This window comes from Passer domesticus, chromosome 12 (genome assembly GCF_036417665.1).
Source record: "Passer domesticus isolate bPasDom1 chromosome 12, bPasDom1.hap1, whole genome shotgun sequence".
Taxonomy (NCBI): Eukaryota; Metazoa; Chordata; class Aves; order Passeriformes; family Passeridae; genus Passer; species Passer domesticus.
This window is the reverse complement of record NC_087485.1, coordinates 19299021-19316411: the sequence shown is the minus strand read 5'-3', so window position 1 is coordinate 19316411 and position 17391 is coordinate 19299021. Positions and strand designations below refer to the sequence as shown.

Sequence of the window (17391 nt, the reverse complement as noted above, 5' to 3'; positions counted from 1 at the left end):
CAGGCACACACTCCCTTTCCCTAATGACCCTGAACTCTATAAAAGGTATTTCACCTTCCAGCTCTTTGCACCATTGGATCCTCAGACCATCAGAGCTCCACCAGCATCTCTTATCCTTTTGCACCTTCTCCCCACTCAAGCTGATGAGCAGCTTCTATAAGAAAAAATGCAGTTCTGTTGCCAGTGAGGTGAGCCAATTTGCAAATGCAACTTACCCTGCCAAAAACAGCTACTGCCTTTTTCTTTCAGAGGTGAGTCAAAAGTTTCTAGATTTTAAAGGATTGTCAGGATATAGTATGATTTTATTTGTCCTCAGGAAACAACAACAAAAAGAAGATGATTACAAATAAAGAAACTTTAATTGGCAGGTAATACAGAACATAACAGTCCAGTCAGTGGCAGAACACCACAGTATTTACAGAACTGTAAATATTGTCAAAACTGTAAATACAGCAGCAGCAGCGCCTGGAGGCATCGAATTCAAGAGCTTATCCTACAGCTGGAAAGTCGCTGAAGTTTGTGACATTCCACTGTAAATAAAGGTGTTATTAAAAATTACAAACTGCCGTGTAATGACTTTGATAACTTCCTGTGCAGCAGCTCCTGCAAAAGAGAAGAAAAAACAGAAGGCAGTTAGCAGGTCATATTTAAACAACAGTAAAATAAATGTTACGTATCTAGAAGTCCCTACAGTGGAATTGTTTCAGAAGTGCCTGATAAATCTCCTAGGAGGCAAAAATGCCCTTCAGTATTTCCCACTGTAAAAGAAGATCAGAAAGCTGCTACTTCAAAAGCTAGCTTTGCATACACTTCCTCTCCATGTACAGACACGCAGAATAAAAATGGGTGAGCAGACAAACCCATGCAAGTTGCAACCTCTCTCATCGGAGGAGCTGAATTTAAAAAAAAAAAAGGTAAAATTTAACTGCAAAATAAACTGAAGCATCACTTCAGTGTGCTCCCTCTGAGTTTTCCTGTAGTAAGAAACATTCTGTAACTTCTTCAGAAATTACCTTTATGTATACCAAATTTTGCTTTATCAGAAAATAATTCCTACGTATGCAGAATACAAAGTCTTCAGCACTGCATGAAGCCAAATAAAGAGGTGAATTGATATATCAATTTTGGGTATCCATTAAAATACATTTGCAGTTCAAATGAATTACATAAGAATCCAAGGCTACTTATATTTCATAGATCTTTAACATATGTGTGCTATCTTAAAAGAAGATATGTACTGCACTAATTTTAAAATTACTATAATTATCAATTTCCTTTTTAAAAAAATTAAACCGCTTTCCAGCATTTCATTTCCTAACACATTTTTAAGCTTGAAGAGTTGATTGTTTTTGAAGTTTATTTATTTTACTGATTAGAACCCTTGGTGCAATCAATTACTCTATATGTACTGTAAGAGGTCACATCTTGAGAACGAAGGGGAGGACTGTGCCCTACTGCCATCTGTGACTACAGCCTTTTCTCTGAGAGTCCAGAGTAATTAAGGCAGCAGAGCTGTGGCTGAGCAGGCTGCTGTTTGTGTGGCCCTGTGTCATCCTTACCTCCCATGAACGCAGCAACAGCGTGAGGCTCGGCAGCTCCATAGCGACAACTGCACAGGAAAGGAACAGTCACAAACTGCCTGGCAGTTTTACCAACAAAGCCACACCTCAAAAACAACACTTACAACTCGTGCACATAGTCATCTTTCACCACTACAGACAGCCCATGTTCTTGGAGAAAACCAGTAAGGCATGATTTTAGCTTTCCAATATCATCTTCCACCTGGTAGTTGTAGACACCTGGAAAATAAATCAACTGTTTCATCACACAACTGTAAGATCACAGTCAAAGCTAATGGTTTTGTTTTCCTAAAGTTTCTAAGCCAATTACTGTGTTATTAGTACTAGACTAATAATAATTTAATATTCTGTTGATGCTTCTCATGATAAGCAAATTACTGCATAGCTGAACTGATTCATAGTCCACACATCCCATTAATGATACCAATTCAGATAAATTCCTTAAGTTCCTGAAGAGAAAAAACTCTAATTTTCTAAATTTTTCTAAATTTTCTAGTTTTCACATTCCCAAAGCTGTATTACTATGGAAATAAAATCACAACTGATATTTTTGCAGTTTATAACTTGAGCTACTGTAACTATTGGATCTCTTTATTATGATGCGAACTAACTGGTATTAACATACCTGGGTATCTGCCATGCTGCTTGTAAAACCTATTGACAGCCCTCAGCATCAAGTACAACACTATTTCACTGTCTGGGTTATCCATATGGGAAACTGAAAACAGCAAGAGAACCAGTTAGCTGGCGCAGATGGAATGGAAAAAAACAATGTTTTGAATTCCCTGAAAACAAATAGGAAAATCTGCAGTAGAAAGAAACCATGAATACAACATGTGACAGAACCTTAATCAAACAGCTGTCAGATACACAATTTTGCCTCCAAAGGTTATGACAAACCATATTTTATGTATTTAATATAAACTATTCAGTGAAGAAACTCACATTTCAATTCTGGCAGCTGCTTTAATTTAAATGGGTATTCCTTAGTTATAATTTTAGGATTTGAAACACATGCTTTAAGTATTATCTGTAATGACTGTAATTATAAAACAGGTCTTAAATCCCTTACTACACAGCTCAGTAGTCTTCGTAAATACTAACTGCTACTTATGCCCGGCTCAAAAAAAAAAAAAAATTAAAAGGCAATTAAAAAGCAGTATCAGGTAACTAGTTTGTTAGTTCACATCCTAGAAAGATAAGCTGAAAGGGGTCAAGATAATTATTTTTATTTTTATTTGGTCAGGTTAAAGCACCTTTTCAGCTCTGTCAGAAATAACTGAGGTACAGAAAAGAGAAGTTTGAAAAAAACCAGTTTTATTTATAGAGTACTACAAGTAAAATCCACAAGAAAACAAAAGCTGAAACATGCATCAATCTGTAAGATAATTTCTAAAATTTCTAAATCAAATTGAATTCAACATTCTAGACCTAAATCTCCATAACTGTAGTAGAGAGAGATATTCCCTACACTAAGAATTTATTTTAATTCACCGAAGACTTTGTAACATCCAAATGATAAAACTGCGTAATGCAACAGAACATGTAGCTTACATTTCCTTTTCCTCACCAAACCATTCCAAGGTGGAAACACAGTGAGGTTTGTGGCAAGCAGCAGTACTTACTGATTGCATCCCTGCAGCAGGAGTTGGGGCTGTGCTCCTCAGCCAGCGAGCGGCAGCGCACCACGCGCAGGAAGGCGGCGTTGCTACCTGGGCACGGGGACAAGGGGGACAAGGAGAGATTGCCCCGTCAGTGCCACCACTCACTACAGCTCTGTCTCACTGCCACATGACATGGGAAAGGCTACAACTTAACAGCATTTCATTGAACTTTGAATTCCCTGTTTCTTCTCAGCTTGCACTAATAAAAGCCTGTTTAACTACCTTTAGGTCAGGAGAGTTGTAGGGAAAATACTTCACGCTCATGTGGAATCTCCATGTATCTGCAAGTTAATGTAACAGCTACACCACAGCAATTCATCAGTCACAGCCACCATGTTTCCCTCTTCCAGGCTGCAAATCAACATGGTTCTTTCCATCTTCCACTACATCGAACACTGACTCACATGTTCTCAATCTCACAGCCCATGAGCAGGAAAAGGTCCTTTTCCAGTATCATTGCTGTGAATCGACCCAGGGTGCAATTACAACCCAGCACTGAAAAAGGAGCAACTGGGAGGTTCCCAAATGCTTTACCAATGCAGGGCACCACGCTCTTGGCTCTGTGCTTACAGGAGAGCTTTCCAGCTCTGAGAAACCTCAGCAGGCTGCTGCTGGAGATGTGTACACATCCAGGACACACACAGCCTGAAGTGCCATCAGCTGAGTTACAGCTTTTCAGACTACCTCAAGTCTGCAGACCCCACACTCTGAAACCAGTACCCCAGCATGGGCAAGACTGCTCAGGTACTCATCACAGCAAGCAGAGGGCAGCTGCTCGCTGTTGTTTGGAGTGAAAAGATACATCATTTTAAAGCCAACCTTTACAGACTCACTCCTAAGAGATGCCAAACATCTGCTAATTCTCCTGAAAATGAGGGATGCAAACCACTTAGTACTTACTTTAAAAATTCAAATATTGACTTACTGCTTAATAACTTCATGATCATTCAAAAGTTTTTGATTATTTGATCGTTTGCATAAACCCAGAACAGAATCCAAGTGTACTCACAGAACAATTTCAGTTCTCTCTCTGAAATAGACTCAGGTGCCTAAAAGAGAGAATATACTCATTCAAGTACACACAATGGCCAGAGAATTCCTGCTTTCACATATATATTAATATATTTATTGTGAAATAACTAGTTACTGATGTACAAAAAACCCCAAAACAACTGTCTTAAAATTGTAAAGAGTATATCCCTGTATGCATTTTACTTTTATATGATCAAACTAAATTCATAAATAAGCAGATACTTCACAGATACTTCATTCCATTAAAAGAATGGCCATAGGTTTGCACTCACCTTGCCCAGGGACTGTAACAATTTAGCAGCATGGCTCCCCACAGCAGCAGTATCCTTCTTTGCTTTTTCACGGTATCTGGTAATAATGAAAAAGTAAATAATGACAGCAGAAAGCCATCAACTCCACACTGAAGGCAATCTTTTTTTTTTTTTCACATTATAAAGACAAAATACAACCCACATGAATGGTAGTGAGCTCCCTCAAGAAGTTGTCTACTTACACATTTTGCAATTTGATGAATTTACTGGAGTCTGCCATCATATCAGGAATGGTGCCCCGGACAGGCAAGCTTCCTTGCCCTTCATTTGCCACAAATTCCTTTAGAGCTCGAACCAAAATCCAGAAGGAAGACGACTACAAAAGCACAAGAGACAGTCATGTACACAGATGTTATTTACAATGCTTTTTCTACATTTAAGTCTTACCCTTAACTACTCATACCTGCTCTGTTAGTTTTAGGCAGCAATCATCATTAAAAAGCTCTTCAATGCCTCTTGGAATCTATGAAAATAAATAAATTGGGTTGGTAATTCCTTGACTTTTGATTTCTTGAATTATCTCATCACTCACTACATAGGTGAAAAAACTCCAAGTGACCTCAGAGTTTCACAGCAAATCTCGGAATCCTACACAGTTAGTGCTGCTCAGACACATTTCAAAAAGCAGCCCTGCCCAAGAGCAAGGCAATGCTTCTGAGCAAGATCAATGTCACAAACAAAATCTCATCTGACTTCCATCTTTGATAGAGAAGATTTAAAGAACTGGAGCAGTAATTGCTCACCCTGCCTGGTGGGGCAGAGTAGCCAAAAGGCTGGGGAAGGGGGCTACAAAAGTCAGTGTGTTAGTCAGAATCCTTAACTGCTGCAGGTAAGTCTGGCACATAAACAAATGTTAATATCCTGGGCCATGTCTTGTAGTGGCTTGGATGACAGCACTAAGTTTTACCTGCTGCTTTCTTGGGAGACTTAACATAACCATCCAAGCAAGGATCAGCACAGTTCAAAACAAAAGAACATAATCTAGGAAGAATCACGGAATGTGCTTTTACCCCATGCAGCCTTTGCAGTTTACCCCAGACAAGAAACTAAAGAAATTTTAAACCATGAGTTATGAGGTCAGGATTATTTAAGAAACAATGAAAACATCACTTCTAATGCTTTTAAGCTTGACCAGTTTATGAAGGGAATTTTGTAGTAAGTTTCTTCAAGAGGAAAGAAGTGGACTTATTGTATCAGGAGTCCCATGCAGCCTTTCAGTTCTATAGAGAGTAACTACTACAGCCCCTGGCTTCAATACAGCACAATTTCAGCAAGTGCTCTCAGTTTCTCTCACACCAGTGTATTTAAATCAGCATCAGCCACACCTCTCACTGCTAAATCCTTGCAATTGTACACAGCACTTCAGAGTTTTTTACAGACTGAATTGTAGAAGTCCGACAAGAACTCACTGATGCACTCTGGTTGCTGACTCATTCTAGACCTGAATTCAAGTCTGCAGGAGGGAAATGCAGATTTCTTGCAAGAGCAAGGGAGTAAGAGAATTTCCATAAGCTACATTTCCAGCTAGTCTAGGTCTATTTAACGACACAATTTCAGTTCCAACATTGTACTAATCCTGTTTTAGCTAAATACGAATGTTATAAATGGAATTTCTGTCCTACAACTGAATAATATATTCTGAGAAAATGAGGCAGTTGAAATTGCTTCAATTTTATCACAGACGTGTTTATTTTACCTCTGTACGATTTAATGCTGTATTCACATTTTTTATAGCTTCCTCAAAGTTTTCCTCATCTTCTGGGGTGCCATTTTCATTCTTTAAGATACCTTATTGAAAAAAGAATTAAAACACACAACTGTTTGAATTACATCTCATCATTTATGTCTTACCAACAAAGCAGACTGGCTGTGGATGTATTTGTGGCATATCAGCTACCAGCAAAAAAAATGAAAAAGGAATCACAAGAGAAAAGATCAGATGTAATTATAAAGCTAACTTCATCTAAATTATGCATCTTATTCATTTTCCTGTGATGTTAAGTAGAAATTACTTAGCACAAAAGCACTGGTTTATTTGTCTAAGAAGGATATAATGAAGTTTCATAAGCACTAAATTAACAATTCAACTCTCCTTCCCATGCCCATCATGTTTTGCTGGGGTTTTTGGATCCAATTTGGCAAATACTTATGCATCCACAGACCAAGCCAGCCCAAGAAAGGGCCTCCACTAAAAATCTGACATAACCAAAGGTAACTACTACGGATCAGATCTGCTTTTTATCACAGCTTGGGGATAAGGACCTCTTCAAACTTGCCCACAGGCCATCTTCAACTGAGGAAACACCAAAAATTCAGTCAATGGTGTTTTTCTATGATAATTGAAGACAATGCATATAGATCTTAAAAATGCCACATGAATTCTAGCACCCTAAAAAGGTATTGGACTGAAACCCCTGCAAAATGAAGTCATTTGCACAATGGTTACAGTGCAGTCAGTGCTACAGAACCTGGCCATGCAGAGGTGAATGGTTACCAAGTGTCTGATGGGTCAATGGACACACCAAATACTTGCAGAATAACAATTCCAGTGTCAAAAGCCATCTGCTTTCCTCTTTATCACATTTTTAACATAATTTTCTCTTAAGGCCTTTGCTCCCACCCAAATCAAAACACGCTCTGGATCTTAGGATAAAACATTGACAACAAACATTTATAAGCAAGTCTGGCATCTTAAGATCCACCTGTACAAAACAATCATTTAGCAGAAGAACCATACAGTATATACCAGTATATCTTTCATAAATTAAACTTGAGAGAACTACGGATTACTTTCCAGGTACCACCTTGTATCTATTTCTGCCTGCAGGAATAAGGGACCCCGGGACACGGATTACCTTGCCGAATCAGTTCTTTGAAGGCTTCTTTCTCTTTGTAACTCTTAGGCAACTGTTCACTTTTCTAAATTTAAAAAACACAAAGAAATTTTTGTCTTTAAAATGCCTACTACTAAGCTCACTGTGTTCAGACTGCTGTACTCCAGAAGTCTGTCACTGCTCACACATTCACTTGTATTTCAATTAGTAATCTTCTTTTCTTTTTTTTTTTATTCCACCTTGGCTTTTTTTATGTTACACATTGCCAAAATGATTAACTGCTTCAGAAAAGACAGACCAATAATAGTAATAATACAGTTTTGCAACATACCTCATTGAACCATTTTGTGAGATACTTGGCTACAATCACAATCCATGGGGTGTGGCTGTGGTCCTGTAATTGAACAGTGGTTGAGAAAAGATAAAAAATAGGAAACAAATTGAAAACCTATTTTAAAGTAAACTCCAAATATCCCTTCCACTACTTTAAAGACACAGAACATGTTCCAGATTTTGATTCAGCCAAAATGTTCTTTAACTACTATAAAAGAAAACATCAAATTATTATTACTTTATTTAAAAAGGGTGAGCCAAGTTCTCCAATATTTTTCTGTAGTGAAATTTATGCTATGCACAAACACCCACGGTGCAAAGCTCTGCAACACCAAATTAACTATAAAAATTAAAAAACAAATTCCAAAAGAGGGTGTGAGGGGGTATTCAATCTAACAAAAGATCAAGTTATGCAAGCATACTCCTTGCTTCCTAAGACCCCCACCTGCTTAAGATTTAAATAGACTGGAACATTTGGGGCAGAGGCAAAAATAGTTCCTCGTGACTGATTCTAGAGCTGGTTCTGTTCAGATGAGACTTGGCACCAGAGTAATCTGCCAAGAGCCATTTTCACAGGATCCCTGTGCTGTATATCTGCATCTGTACTAGGGAACACAGTGCAGACCACACACCAACCTTTTTGTCCATATGCTCCAAGTCATAATCCTGAACGTGTTCTGTCAGTTCTGGAAATGGTCTGTCCAGTCTCAGATCTTCTAACATATTGTCAGGGTGAGATTCAACAACTGTGAAAACATGACACAACTCATTTCTCAGCTTTATGTCTGGCCTTCAAAACAGAGCTACAAAAATACAGGATTGCCTGCTACTTTCAGTGCTTGATTCTCCAAGTGTTCTGTGTAGTAACAGGGTTCTGTGTAATGACCCATAATGTTAGGATAATCCCTAATTTTACTATTTGTTGCAGTCCATAATCCCCATGCATTCCTAAAAGAATGCAAACTACCTAAGACTTAACAAATACTAAATATGTCACAAGATGAAAAAAGACAAAAAAAAACCCCAAAGTGATGTAAATTATTGAAGCTTTAAACCTTTCAGAGAAGTCTTTACCTCAGCAAATCCTCTAACCTGTATGTTCTTTAATCACAACTCTCATGTAACCAACCAGTCCATAGGTCCTGCAGACCAGCAGAGGAATGTTGGAATTCCAGAGAGCTTCAGCCAGGCGCAACAATGTACTGTAAGGAAAAACATGCTTTTTTCAGATCTACAGAAGACAACAGTTAGCTATAAAGTTAACTCCTGCACCAGTTACTCTGTGAATGAGACCTCTCAGAAAACTTCTCTAATATCATCATGATCCTAAGCACGTAAGGTGATCAATTTCATAAAGGAATTTACAGTGAGTTGGAAAAATATTCATCCATTATCTTACTTATGTCTCATTCCACCCTCCCAAATGCTCCAAGTATCAAATAAAAAGTTTCAATGAGTTGTGAGAGAGAAATAAAGAGTTAGATCCATGTGTTGCAGAGTCCTAACTTTGAGCAGAGACAATTCCCATCAGAGGAGCAAAAAGGTTTCTAGAAAATGCCATCAGTGGCTGTAATTTTCCTTCACAATGACAGAGTTGTGTTCTGCTTAAGTTTTTCTGCAAGGAAGTGCCTGTGCATAAATGCACACACACATATATATACACATACACACACACTCGCACATGTATAGACACACACACACAAATATATATATATATATATATATATATATATAAACCTGCTTTTCAATCTTAGGTAATTCTTACCTTTCTGGCAGTTGTGTTGCAACCACTAAGTTAAACCGATTAAAAAAGGAAGGATCGTTGTCTAAAAGCTTTTCTGGACTCTAAATAGGGTGAAAAAATATATGTCAGGGAACACTGAAAATTTCTGAGTACAGAGCAAGTCTGCTGCATATGAAGTGTTAAGTGAAAGTTATAAAATTAAGATAAAGTTACAAAATAGTGTTTGAAATACACAAAGTGATTTTTTGTTTGAAATAAATATAAATGATTTATCTTTCTCAAACGCTGTTTTAGCCTGAATCTATTTAAACTGCAACATCACAAAGCAATACAGAGCTGTTATTTCACATTTTTATCGCACTGTATAATACACACATAGTACTAATTTAGGAAGACAAACCTCTTCAACAAAGTTTCCAGAAACATCACTATTCAATTCCTGCAAGAGCTCCATGGCACTCTGGGCACGATTCTGTTTCAGAACAATCAAAATGAAATGTAGTTTACACAGTACTACATAATTCCACATATTAACAATGCCAAACCGAGCAATACCAACAAAACAACCCCAGAAAACGCCCCACAACAAAGGCCATTTATAAGCTAAGGCTCCCTACTCCAAGCCTTGCTCATCTGAAGCAGAAACACATCCCATAATAGCAGGCACTTTGTTTGAAAGCATTTTCTGTAATACCGTTTCAAAAAGACAATTTGTGAGACAGCTGTTTCCTAATTTCCAGTTTCATTGCAGAATTTCCAGGAGTTATCTATGCTTCTCATACTCTGTTTTTGTGATATTTTTTACCCATTTGCCTCTCTACTCTTAGCTTTACTCCTTCAACCACAATAGTCTTATACCTCATCCTTCCATAGATTTTATTACTTGAATATATACTTGAATCATTTACTTTCAATTTATATACTTGAATCATAAACTCTTCATTTTTTTCTATTCAATCTCACCACAATTGAGTTTATCTTCTCACTCATGAGCAACCAAAAATAAACATGGGGAATTCTGTTAAAGAATAAACAGACTTTAACCTATACACATATGCTTTTAGCATTATTCATAATACCACATTTAAATACTCGACACTTCCATGCTTTCAATACACATAAACTGACATTTATTATCTTCTTACCTGACCAATATGGCTTTTTTGTAGAAAGAAACTGAAAAGGAGATGAGAAAATTACATGTGAATTTTTACTCTGAAGAAAAAACAGCACTGAAGTTACAGTTTGTTCTGCAGAATATGCTGCTCTCATGCCCAGCAAACCACTTTCCCCTTTAAATCTGCTTTTTCTCACCACTGTTGTATTCTCCTCAGAAACAGTTTCTTAAGAAAGCTTTTCAATTCCCATAAATGTGAAAATATAGGAATGTGAAATATAGAACACGCCAAATGTGAAATACAGAACATTACAAACTTCTCTAGAAGACAGGATCATGCTGCAGGTTCTTTCTCACCAAGCTAATCAAAGACTCACTAGCACTGATTTCCTCATATAATGGAGGAAATTCCTCCTTCCCCCTCACATAACCCCTGTAGGTATCTATGTGCACTGTAGCACAACTGATCAAGAATTAGTATTCAAATAATTTTTGCAGGATTTGCAAACATTTTCTTACCTTTTCCCCTGCTGCACAGAGCCTTTCAAAGCTATGAAAGCTAATAAATGTCTAGCAGTCACAGTTGCACAATGACTAATGAAAATTAAGTCATCTGCATCACCGGAATTAGGGAAAATATATTGAACTACACTGAAACACTAGCAATGTCATATCTCAAGACTACATCAAACAAGTTAACTTTCAATATTTTTATAGTGAGTAGAGCATTGTCCTTATAAACTTGACGTGTGAAGCAAACAGACCTGTAAGGTCCAAACCCAGCAAGTAAAATAATTTAGCAGCAGCTAACATCAAAATGACTGTGCATGCTGTTTGTCACCAATCTCCAAACTCACAGAAGAGCTGGAGAAACACAGAGTGGCTTTTAAAAGAATCTTACAGGGCTTAGCAAATATAGAGATGGAACTACCTATGAAACAGTCACTTGTCAATTTGTAACTGAAATCAGTAAAAAACCTACTTATTTCCAACATCTTCTCCAGAGACTTGATTCCCATCGACAATTGTGAACGAACCAATACCTTTGGGGAGAAAAAACCTCCTATGAATAACTTGGCATCATCACACTGTCAGATCACAAAGAAGAGGCAGAAGAAATATCTACTGACCTGGCAGCACCAAGTTTTTTAGTATCTCAGTTCCTGTTGCTGTTGCATTTATCACGCAAACATGGGCAGATTCCAATGCTTCTTGGCCGTGGTCACCCCACAATCTGCATTGGGAGGGAAACCAAAAGGCAATGAAGCTATTTAACTTCAGATTGCACAGCCAATATAAACAAATAACAACAACAACAAAAAGACAAATGGAGGGCTGACTGTCCATTCACTGCTGAGGACCTAAACAACACTAACCAAAATAAACACCCTTAAGGAAACTTACTGTGAAAACTCTGAGACTTTCCAAAGAGCCGTTTTCCTGACATTTCATTTTCTCCAACTTTACACCGTATGTATGCGCACACCTCCTTCTCTTGAAACATACTTTAACTTTTTAAACCAGCATAGGTTAAAACAGTCCTTGCCCAAATTTTGTCCTAATGCTGAACATTCTATTTTTCCTAACTTTTATAATAAATAATAGAATTTTATATGTATTTTTAAAATTTTCTTGTGCAAGACACTGAAACACATAGGAGACAGAAATCAGTCTTGCTGAGTCTGGTACTTCAGAGCCCTAGAAAACAGCACTGAGGCTGAGATCAGCCTGGGACAGTGCTGGGTCACATGTCCTGCTGATTTCATTGGGGTGGTAACTCACAGAATTTTTAGGGTTGGAAGGGGCCTCTGGAGGTCACCCAGTCCAAGCCCTGCCCAGGCAGGGTGACCTGGAGCAGGTGACACAGGAGCATGTCCAGGTAGGTTTGGAAATGTCCCAGAGAGGGAGACTCCACAGCCTCCCTGGGCATCAGCTCCAGGGCTCTGCCCCCTGCAGGAAAACAAGTTCTTCCTCATGTTGGGATGAAATTTTTTGTGGTTTAGTTTATGGAAATTACTCCTTGTCCTGCTGCTGGGCATCACCTAAAAGAGTCTTGCCCCACCCTATTACACCCACTTTTGAGCTATTTCTATGCGTTTATGAGATGCCCTCTCAGTCTTCTCTTCTCTGGGCCAACCAGGTCCAGCTCCCAGTCTCTCCTCTCCAGAGGTGCTCCAGACCCCAGATCCTCTCCGTGTCCTCCACAGGACCCTCTCCAGCGGCTCCTTGTGGAAACTTAACAGCCACACTGCAGATAGACACCCCTAACTCCAGTGCCATTACTCTTCCCTGGTAACTCGGATCTTTTCTGCCCTTTCACAGAACTGAAGAATGGATCAGCCTGGAGAAGCCCACAGGGGCTGCTCTGGTGCCACCTCCCTGCTCCAGCAGGGCCATCCCAGAGCACAGGGCACAGCAGAGTGTCCCTGTGGCTCTGCAATATCCCCAGGGAGGAGACTGCACAGCCTCTCTGCCCCATCTGCTCAGGGCTGGCACTGCCCAGGGCAGCAGTTCTGCCTCCTGGGCAGGGGCAGCTCCTGGGCTCAGACCCTGCCCGTGGCTCTGGGGCCGTGGCTGGGCCCGGAGCAGAGCCGGGCTCCCTCCTTCCAGCACACCCCCCTTTATATAGTCATATATATACACTGAGAAATATGCATAATATAAATACTTAGAATATACATATTTATATATGATACACAGCAACATTGTACAAATAACTTATATATTTTATATAAAAACATACTTAAGTACCTACGTAGATATATATATCAATGGACCTCTATCCCCCTTTGTGAATATACTTAAGATTATGTATGAATATATATATATATATATGCCCCTTAATGTATACTTTTAACTTATTACATATCTACTGTCTGTGTGCCGGTAGAGCCCTCAGGGGCCAGGCGGTCGGACATAGATAGCTCCTGCTCCCCGCAGCTCCGCCGGGCCCGGCGCGGCCCCGGGGCCTGTCCCCGGCGCGGCGCCGAGGGGACCCGTGTCCGCCGCGGACCGCGGGAAGCGCGGCCACGCTCGCCGCGCGGCCGGAGCCGGTCCGTGCCGGGCGGTGCCGGTCCGTGCCCGCCGCGGTACCTGAGCTGGCGATCGTAGCGCTGCTCCTTGAGGCCGGCCCGGCCCGGCCGCGCCATGGCCGCTGCTCCCGCCGCGCACGCGCGGGGCGGGTCCTGCCCGGCCCTGAGGAGCGGCCGCGACTGCGGTGCCGTGCCCGGCCGTGCGCTGGGACCGGCCGCTTCTCTGCCTCCCTCAGCCCTGGCTGACAGCAGCGCCTGCACTGCTGGAGCCTCGGAGCCGGCAAGGTGGGTGGCTCCTGGAACTTTCCCCCTCACTCCGTGTGCACCAGCGCCGCCCCCGTCCTTCCCTGTGCCTCTCCTGGGGACCCCCTCCACACCATTTGCCGCGACATGAGGCTTGAGAGAGAATTGTATTGAACCCGGCCTTCTCCACATCAAATCATTTTGCCCTAATAATAGTCACAATACGAGTAAACCTGCCCCGGCAGCTTTCCTCCGCATCTCAACCCACCCATTCTTTAAAGCAATGTTACTCCTCTGCTCAGGGTCCATTATCCACAGCCTGAACAGAGAACAAGAAAAATAGGAGGCCTACAAAAAATAGGAGGCCTTCCAACAACCACTCCATGCCTAACCATCGGCACTCCAGCCCTCATGGGAACCCCACTGCTAGCAGGATTCCACTCAAAAGACCTTAATAACATCCCACCTATGCCTCAGCACTACTCCTCATAAAATGTGAAGTATGGAAAAGTTTGTTAAGAAAACATGTTCTTTTCTATCTGATCTTTGTAGCTTGCAAACCTGATCAACATGGAGGGAGATTTAATCTGTGAAACAGAGTCCAACAAGCTCTTAGTGAGTTAGAAACACAAATTCCTGGTCAGCAGAATTGTTAACCCTTGTTAAGGTTTGGGGCTGGACATGTTCCAATGTTCTCAGCCCTGCGGGAGGTGAACAGAGCTCGGGAGAAGGATTTCCATCGATACACGAGGAATGCAGAATTCGGGGGGCACGAGGACATTGGTCAGAACCCCCAAGATAAGGCAGAAAGGAACCAAGGCAGCTCAGTGACTGTGGAACCAGCTCCGAGTGGGCCCAGGGGAATTGCGGCAGGGGCGGGTCAGGAGCACCGAGCCCTGGAGCAGCGCACAGGAAAGCAGCGAGCCTCGGGAGGAGAGAGAGCATGGCAGGGATGAGCAGAATGAGACACTCATTAACCAACAGAAGAGAGAATACTAATAAATAAGAGAACTATGTAACATGTAGCCAATGAACATTCATGTGTTTGTTTGCTAAAATATATGAATAGGGAAAAGTATGGATAGTTGGGCTGCTTGATTTGTGGAACACCACTGAGCACAAGGCTTGGCAACTCTGAAATAGACAATCAATGTCTCTCTCAAGTGTGTATTTACTGGCTGTTGCACAGTAATGGATTCAATTTGTCTGGACAACAGTGCCATGATCAGAATTTATGATCAAAACGGGCATTTCTCTCTGTATGGACTTTTGAGGCATTTTCAGGCAGACTGAGTGTCTCTGCCCAAAATAATTAAAAACATTTATTTTTTATTATCACTGCGAATCCCTTGCCATGTCAGTTTTTTGCACTCTGAGATCAATTAACAAACCACCACAATACCTGTTCATAAGGTTGGATCGTGACAACGTGAGGCAGAAGCCATAAAGGTACCTGCAGTCAGGAAAATCCGGTAGGATATGTTTTGCAGAGATGTTGCACATTATTGCAGTTATTCCTGCTTAGTATGGAGACAAGAACATGTGAAATCTGTTGTGCCTCTGTGCTTCTGTTATGAAGATATTTCCATATAGGATCAGCATTGGTTGGACTTTGACAGTGTACAAAAAAGGAGAAATATTCCACGCCTTAAAAGGTTTCAACCAATATTTCTGGCACTAATTTCAACAACAAAAGAGAGGTCCTGAAATACCTGCATCATTCACACTGGTTTGTTAGTCCATACAAAGTCCGTTATCTTTTTAATCTGCCCCTCTTCAGTAACTTTAGTTCTCTGTATATCTGCTGGAATGATGTACACAGGAGTGCATTATTACATGGAGTGGTTTACATCTTGCAGGTGACATACTACAAAACAGTGCTTCCTCTTTTGTTTCCCATACACAGCATCTCCAGCAAAGTTCATTTTTCAGGCTTTGTGTTTGCTGTGCCACAGTAAATACTTCCTTTTGCTGTCATGCCACTAACCATTGCTCGATTTCAGGAACATTCTGTTTCCCAAAACTAAAAGCAAAAATTAAAGAGCAAATCCTGTTCTTGCTCTCTACTGCACTGCTTAATCTGGACAATCCATAATTGCAAGAATTAATATTTCAGGCTTAGTTCCAGAATATAGTTCCCATACCTAGCAGCCAAGTGTGTATAGTTTTAAAGGTTAAAAAAAAAAAAAAAGTAATAAAAAATGGTGTATGAAGGCTGGAAAACTCCTAGAGAACCAGGTGCCTCATTCCCGCTTTTCTGCCCCACTTCCCCTAGTGTTCCTACTAAATTCCTTCTATCCCCTTGGCCGTCTTGGCCCCTGTTTTATTGAAGCTTTTTCTCTTGCACAGTTGTCTGTTAACTACATGCATGTCCTTTTTGTCCTTTTTTTCTTAATCCCTTCTTCACTTTAGCACCTTTTTTTTTGTTTTCCCCCAATGCCAGGAGGAGATTCCCAGTTGAGTTTTTCCCTTAGAAGTCTCATGACTCTCAGAAATCTCTGTAGCTGTGGGAGAAGGATGACCACTTTCAGCTCCTGAAGTTCCACTGGCTGCATGAGAATCTCAGTATATCAATATACATATATATGTATGTGACCTCAGTGTGTCAATATACATATATATGTATATAATCTCAATATGTCAATATATATACAAACACCATCACATTTTTGTGTTTGCAGGGAAAACCTTGAGAATTTAAAAGTTGAAATTTCTGTGGTCAACCAAGAACTGTCGTCAGTCTGTTTTAAAATAAAATACTAAAAAACACAAAAAAGTATCTGGAATGTTTGCGCTTTTTAGTGTTCAGTGTTGGCAGTACACTGTTCTGCTTATATTTACTGTGTGGAGTATTTTTGTGCAGCTCCTGGGTTCGTTTGAAATGCCTTTAGCACACATGTAAAGAACAGATGCCAGCTCAGAGTAACCCCCTGTGGGAGCTGCCAGCATCTGTGGTGGCAATGTAAGAGGAGAGAGGAGCTGCCTGGATAAACAGATACTCTGTCAAGAACCCGAGGCACAGACAGGCTCTGGAGTGATGAATGTTTTATTTAACATTTCATCTGCTCCTAGCCATGGCACGTGAGTGGCTCGGAGTGTGCAGCCTGCACCCATACTGGTGGGCTTTCTAACCTGGTTTTGTTGGCATGCAGTCACACACCAGACACGCTGGGGTGCATTAAAGAAGGCACATGGCACCTTGTTCAAATGTCTTACCATTATTAATGATGTCAGCAGATGTAATTGCCAAGTTACTTAATACACTTAGAGTGCAATTGGGCCATTCACCTTGGAACCAAATAACTCTTACTTCATCTTACATACGTTAAAATGCAGCTCTGCCTCTCCACAGTGATGCAGTAATATTTATCAGAAGAATTATCCTCAAGTAACATCTCTATGTGCAACAACCTCCCAACAATTTCAGACCTGTAGTATTATAGAGACATTTTGCCTTAGAGATTAAATTCCCCAATTTCCTCAAAACTGCAAAGCTTAAAT

At 40.5% G+C, this 17391-nt stretch overlaps 1 protein-coding gene and 1 long non-coding RNA gene across 2 annotated transcripts; one reads left to right on the top strand and one right to left on the bottom strand.

Moving 5' to 3' along the window:
• Positions 1-340: 340 nt before the first annotated feature.
• NAE1 (NEDD8 activating enzyme E1 subunit 1) lies at positions 341-13873 on the bottom strand. The gene is made up of 20 exons (XM_064386974.1): positions 13709-13873; positions 11746-11849; positions 11598-11658; positions 10644-10674; positions 9899-9970; positions 9520-9599; positions 8847-8956; positions 8391-8500; positions 7753-7815; positions 7443-7506; positions 6284-6375; positions 4991-5050; positions 4770-4903; positions 4549-4624; positions 4254-4293; positions 3206-3292; positions 2206-2298; positions 1685-1799; positions 1560-1609; positions 341-603 (listed from the first exon to the last, which is right to left on the bottom strand). Exons 1-20 carry the CDS (start codon positions 13762-13764, stop codon positions 494-496), a joined length of 1608 nt encoding a protein of 535 aa, XP_064243044.1. The 5' UTR covers positions 13765-13873; the 3' UTR covers positions 341-493.
• Positions 13853-16669, top strand: LOC135279539 (uncharacterized). Its single transcript, XR_010346760.1, has 2 exons — positions 13853-13932; positions 14443-16669. It is a non-coding gene; the product is annotated as an uncharacterized LOC135279539 (long non-coding RNA).
• The last annotated feature ends 722 nt before the right edge of the window (positions 16670-17391 follow it).